The sequence below is a fragment of the Diospyros lotus genome, chromosome 15 (assembly GCF_014633365.1).
Source record: "Diospyros lotus cultivar Yz01 chromosome 15, ASM1463336v1, whole genome shotgun sequence".
NCBI lineage: Eukaryota > Viridiplantae > Streptophyta > Magnoliopsida > Ericales > Ebenaceae > Diospyros > Diospyros lotus.
In genome coordinates this window covers 31,816,304-31,822,590 of record NC_068352.1, presented here as the reverse complement: position 1 = coordinate 31,822,590, position 6,287 = coordinate 31,816,304, and the positions used below count along the sequence as shown (strand labels likewise).

At 23.1% G+C, this 6,287-nt stretch overlaps 1 protein-coding gene across 1 annotated transcript; it reads right to left on the bottom strand.

Annotated features, from left to right (window-relative positions):
- LOC127792371 (uncharacterized) lies at positions 1-1,088 on the bottom strand. The gene is made up of 2 exons (XM_052322842.1): positions 1,040-1,088; positions 1-941 (listed from the first exon to the last, which is right to left on the bottom strand). Exons 1-2 carry the CDS (start codon positions 1,060-1,062, stop codon positions 596-598), a joined length of 369 nt encoding a protein of 122 aa, XP_052178802.1. The 5' UTR covers positions 1,063-1,088; the 3' UTR covers positions 1-595.
- Positions 1,089-6,287: the final 5,199 nt, after the last annotated feature.

The window sequence follows — 6,287 nt, the reverse complement described above, 5'->3', positions numbered from 1 at the left end:
CTAGTTAAAGTGAGATGATGTCTAATGCCATCATTTTAGTATTGAGTTCGTCGAGAAGGCTTTTGGTCACTAACTCAGACAGGGTCCTAGTGCTGGTGTCATTTGGGACGACCATCTTTGCGTAGATCCTGATACTCGTGTTTTTTATTACATCAGAGGAGATAAATTATAGGTTAGGTCTTTTGCTCTTGCGTAGAATAAGGATCAAAGTCGCAATCCACTAAATTGACACCGATATATTATTTATTTAACTAGTATGATGGGTCACTAAAACATGTATAAATGGGTTTTGCAAACAATTGAAGTGGCCATTGTACATGTTCCATGTTGACACAATGGCTCTAGTTTTTTACAATATAGGACGTACAAATTGAATGGTCACACACACACAAATATGGATGACACAAGATTTTCTAGAGAGTGTAGCATTTATTCAATCAAATATATATATATATATATGACATGACCAGAGGCTAGCTACCCCGACATGAGATGAATTATTTAAAAATGCTGATGAGAAAGAGATAGTTGATTAATTGCCAGAGGGAGGGAACTATTGAAGACCATATCATCATAAGAGTCCTGGAATTTGGTCTTAGCATCCACCACCACCACAGCCTCCGCCACCGCCACAGCCACCGCCACCACCACAGCCGCCTCCTCCTCCGCCACCGCCACAAGCACCACCACCACCACTGCTGACTACAGCTGTAGTAGCAGCAGCGGCTCCCAAAAAAACCATACCGCCACTTCTGGTGCCGCTTTTCGTGTGACCCTTGGCTGCTCGGGGTGGATTTACACTGCTTTGGGGTTCTTTGTGACCCTTGGCTGCTTGGGGTGGATTTACACTGCTCTTGGGTTCTTCCTGTCTCTGGCCACCCTTGTAGAGACAACAGCACAATCCTCGCATCTTTGCAGGAACTTCACATCTTCGGAAACCACTGCAGCCACATTACATATATATGTTAGCCCATTAGGCCAGAGGTACCTCAAATTCAAATTCCTAAAAACATGTATGTACAGGCTGTGGGAAGTTTACAGTGAATGCCAAGGTTGCTTCATTAATTAGTCGACATTTTCATTTCGTTGGCATTCCATTTTCATCTTAATTTTCATTTGTTGACTTTGTATAGATGCTGACTGACTTTGTCATTGCGTGTGTATGGGGATGGTATGGCGTGTTGAAAATCGACTGACTTTGTCATTGCGTGTGCATGGGGATGGGATGGCGTGTTGAAAATCTCTTATATGTTTACGAATATGATTTTTTCAAACTTATCTATATAAATATATATATATATTATAACAAAACAGTAGCTAAATTCTTTTTCCACCCATTTTTAGTTTTTATTTTAATTTTATTATGTTTTATTTATTTTGTTTCTTACCCGAAATAGAATTTTTGTAAATAATTAATTAAGTCTAGATTTGTGAAAAACATGTAATTCTTGAAACTTGTAGATAATTTTTTTTAGTTGAAAAATGCTTGGAGAATGTGTAATCATGGTATATGAAGAGACAAAATCTAATCCATATTATTAATTCTTAAATATTAATATAAAATTTTAATTAAAATAAATTACAGAAAAAATAAAACTTTTTTAAATTAGAAAAAATCTTGAGATATCAGGTAATACCATCGGATACCGACTACCAAGTAAATTTTTAAAAAAAATAAATTTAAGTTTTTATTTTATTTCCCATAATTTATCTCTCATTCCCTCTTAATAAAGCCACCACTCAAAACTTTAAAACTCTTAATTAGTTTCAAAATCATGCAAAAAAGTACAAATTTTATATATGTTTATGTTATTACTTAATTTTGAAAAATAATTAGTTGGTAGGTTATGTTAAATTAGTTATTAAGGCAAAATTGGATTATTTTAAATAAGTCGTTTAAGTTATTTTGACAAAATTAATATTTTGTATAGGCTATTTATATTTATCATATGTTGTCATATATCTTTTAAAAAAATTATTATGTTTTATATTTTTATTATTAACAGCAGGAATATGTGAAGTCATATTGGATAATTAATTTCGAAAATTTGATTATTATCATTTATATAATTAATTGATTATTTAAATTATCTTTATTTTATATATATAGTTAATTAATTTAAATTTATTTTTTTATAATTTTAAATGTTATAATTTTATATATAACTTAAATATTATAATTTTTTTTTTGTTGCTTTACAAAAAATTTGACCTGTCTTGAATGTGGTAATTGATTGCTAGGAGAAATATATAAAGTCATATATCGATAATCAATTTCAAAAATTTTATTATTATCATTTATATAATTAATTGATTATTTAAATTATCTTTATTTTATATATAGTTTAATTAATTTAAATTTATTTTTTATAATTTTAAATGTTATAATTTTATTTTTTAACTTTATTTTTTTTTTGTTACTTTCTTAAAAATTTGACCTATTTTGAATGTAATAATTGATTGTCAGGAGAAATATGTGAAGTCATGTATAGATAATCAATTTAAAAAATTTGATTATTATAATTTATATAATTTATTAATTATTTAAATTATATTTATCTTATAAATGTTTTAATTAATTTAAATTTATTTTATTATAATTTTATATATAACTTAATTAATTATTATAATTTATTTAATTAGTTTAACCATATTTTCTTATTTTCAACCAATTAGTTTTAACCGTGTTTCTGGTTTGTCAATGTAAACGGATTTTGTGTAACAGTTTAATTCTTTGGAAGTCGTCCCAGCATTAAAATTTTCAATTAATAGTTATTTTTTAACTTTAAGTTTTCGAAGAGAAATATGTAAAATCATGTATGGATAATCAATTTTGAAAATTTGATTATTATTATTTATATAATTAATTGATTATTTAAATTATCTTTATTTTATATATAGTTTAATTAATTTATTTTTTTACAATTTTAAATGTTATAGTTTTATATAATTTTATAGTTTAATTAATTTAATTTAATTTTTTAAATTTTAAATGCTATAATTTTATATATAACTCAATTAATTATTATCATTTATTTAATTAGTTTAACTGGGCTTTTGGTTTTCAATCAATTAATTTTAATCGTGTTTTCGATTTGCCAATGTAAACAAATTTTGTGTAACAACTTAATTTTTTGGAAGTCGTCATAGCATTAAGTTTTCCAGTTAATAGTTATTTTTTAACTTTATTTTTTTTGTTACTTTCAAAAAATTTTAACCTATCTTGAATGTGGCAATTAATTGTCAAAGAGAAGATGTGAAATCATGTATAGATAATCAATTTTGAAAATTTGATTATTATAATTTATGTAATTAATTAATTATTTAAAATATCTTTGTTTTATATATATATATCATTTAATTAATTTAAATTTATTTTTTAAATAAATCATTTAAGTTATTTTGACAAAATTAATACTTTGTATAGGCTATTTATATTTATCATATTTTCTCATATTTCTTTTGAAAATTTTATTATGTTTTATATTTTTATTTTTGGCAGGAAAAATATGTGAAGTCATATATGGATAATTAATTTTAAAATTTTGATTATTATCATTTATATAATTAATTGATTATTTAAATTATCTTTATTTTTTATATATATAGTTTAATTAATTTAAATTTATTTTTTTATAATTTTAAATAAAAATATTTTTATAAGTTATTTATATTTATCATATGTTGTCATATTTCTTTTGAAAAATTTATTATGTTTTATATTTTTATTATTAGCAGGAGAAATATGTGAAGTCACATATGAATAATTAATTTTAAAATTTTGATTATTATTATTTATATAATTAATTGATTATTTAAATTATCCTTATTTTTTTATATATAGTTTAATTAATTTAAATTTATTTTTTTTATAATTTTAAATGTTATAATTTTATATATAGCTTAAATATTATAATTTTATTTTTTAACTTTTTTTTTGGGTTGCTTTCTTAAAAATTTGACCTGTCTTGAATGTAATGATTGATTGTCAAGAGGAATATGTAAAATCATGTATGGATAATCAATATATAAAGTCATTTTAATGTGAACAGATTTTGTGTAACAAGTTAATTTTTTAGAAGTTGTCCTAACATTAAGTTTTTCAGTTAATAATTAGTTTTTTTTTTTTTGTTGTTGCTTTTTAAAAATTTTGACTTATCTTGAATGTGGTAATTAATTGTCAGGAAGAAGATGTGAAATAATGTATAGATAATCAATTTTGAAAATTTGATTATTATAATTTATATAATTAATTAATTATTTAAATTATCTTTATTTTGTATATATAATTTAATAAATTTAAATTATTTTTTTAATTTTAAATGTTATAATTTTATATATAACTTAAATGTTATAATTTTATTTTTTAACCTTTTTTTTGTTGATTTTTTAAAAATTTGACCTATTTTGAATGTAGTAATTGATTGTCAAGAGGAATATGTCAAGTCATGTATGGATAATCAATTTTGAAAATTTGATTATTATCATTTATATAATTAATTAATTATTTAAATTCTCTTTATTTTATATATATTTTAATTAATTTAAATTTATTTTTTATAATTTTAAATGTTATAATTTTATATATAACTAAATGTTATAATTTTATTTTTTAACATTATTTTTTTTTTTGCTTTCTTAAAAATTTCACATATCTTGAATGTGGTAATTGATTGACAGGAAGAATATGTGAAGTTATATATGGATAATCAATTTTGAAAATTTGATTATTATCATTTATATAATTAATTGATTATTTAAACTATCTTTATTTTATATACAGCTTAATTAATTTAAATTTATTTTTATAATTTTAAATGTTATAATTTTATATATAACTTAAATGTTATAATTTTATTTTTTAACTTTATTTGCAAACGTAGTGAAGTTTTTAGTGTGATAAAGTTGGTAATTAATCTTAATTTGATCTCTAAGTGCATGTATATGCTAGAAGCAAGTCAAGTTAGTATAGTGTTTAAGGTTTGCAATGTGTTAAGAATGATTATGTGCTAAAATATGTTCTAACGTGTTATGCCCACATTTCTCAACAGCAAGAGTCTGATTTTTATTGAAAGATTGAAAAGACTGAAATTGAGGAGGAAAATGTGCTTAATCAATTTTTAGAATTTAATATCTATATTTGTAAAATAAGTTTGGGGGTTCCTAATATGTATGACATAAGTACTAATTAATGACATTATATTCTAAATTTCTTCATCTAATGATAAAGTTACTACGTTGTTGAAATCGGGTTGTGAATTATACATACATTGAAAAACTATGAATGGAGTTTTGCCAAAAGGGCTCTCCTTGGCGATTTGTTGATTAATGCAACTAAGAAGATTAATCGATGATTAAGAAGAAAGATAATTGAAAAAAGTTTATCTGATTGATTTCGGATTACAATGTTTTTTTTTTTGTTATGACCTATTCTTATAAAACTTTTGAGGTTGTTTTGTTAATTGCTACTAAATTTTATTTGTTGGCTTTTGTTATAATTTCTTATGCAAGGTAAACTTGGTTTGCTAATTTTTATTTCTAAATATTTTGGTTGTTGCTGGATTTATATCTAGGCAATTTGTTTGATTTACATGTTTTTTGTTTTATTTTATTATTTAATTTTTTTCTTTTTTTTTTACTGATTCACACTTATTTATTTGCTCATTTTTTATGTTCTTTCACTTTTATTTATTTATATATATTTTTTAGTCCACTAATTTATAATGGGTGTTTAACGTTCCTACATTCTTACTTGCATTCTTTTTTTTTTTTTTTCACTGCACAAATTATTCTTTCCAATGTATCGCACAAGAATTTATCATAATTGAGCTATAGTTTAATAACATACATGATATTGAAATCATAATGAACGAGAAACATTTTCAATCAAATAATTAATAAAATGAATCGAGAAATCACCATTTATACTGAGTAATCAACTATCTTGTTACTGAGAGTTCATAATAAGACATGCCATATTTTTAGTATTATAGACGTTGGAAATGGTAGACGTTAACCTCACTCTAACAAGTCACGAATATTATAGACGTTGGATACAATCTTTTGTTAAAAATACACATATGTGTTAGTAGAAAAACCATAATAAAAGCATAAAAAAGGTCAAAAAATAAAAAAAAAAGGTTTGACAAAAAGGGGCATACATATTCCGCAATAATTGAATAACTAATTTTGATGTATGTTTGTTAATTTCTCATGATTGAAACATGATTATTTTGTTTATTTTCTACTTCTTTATTATGATGTTAATTTGTTATAACTACTAAATT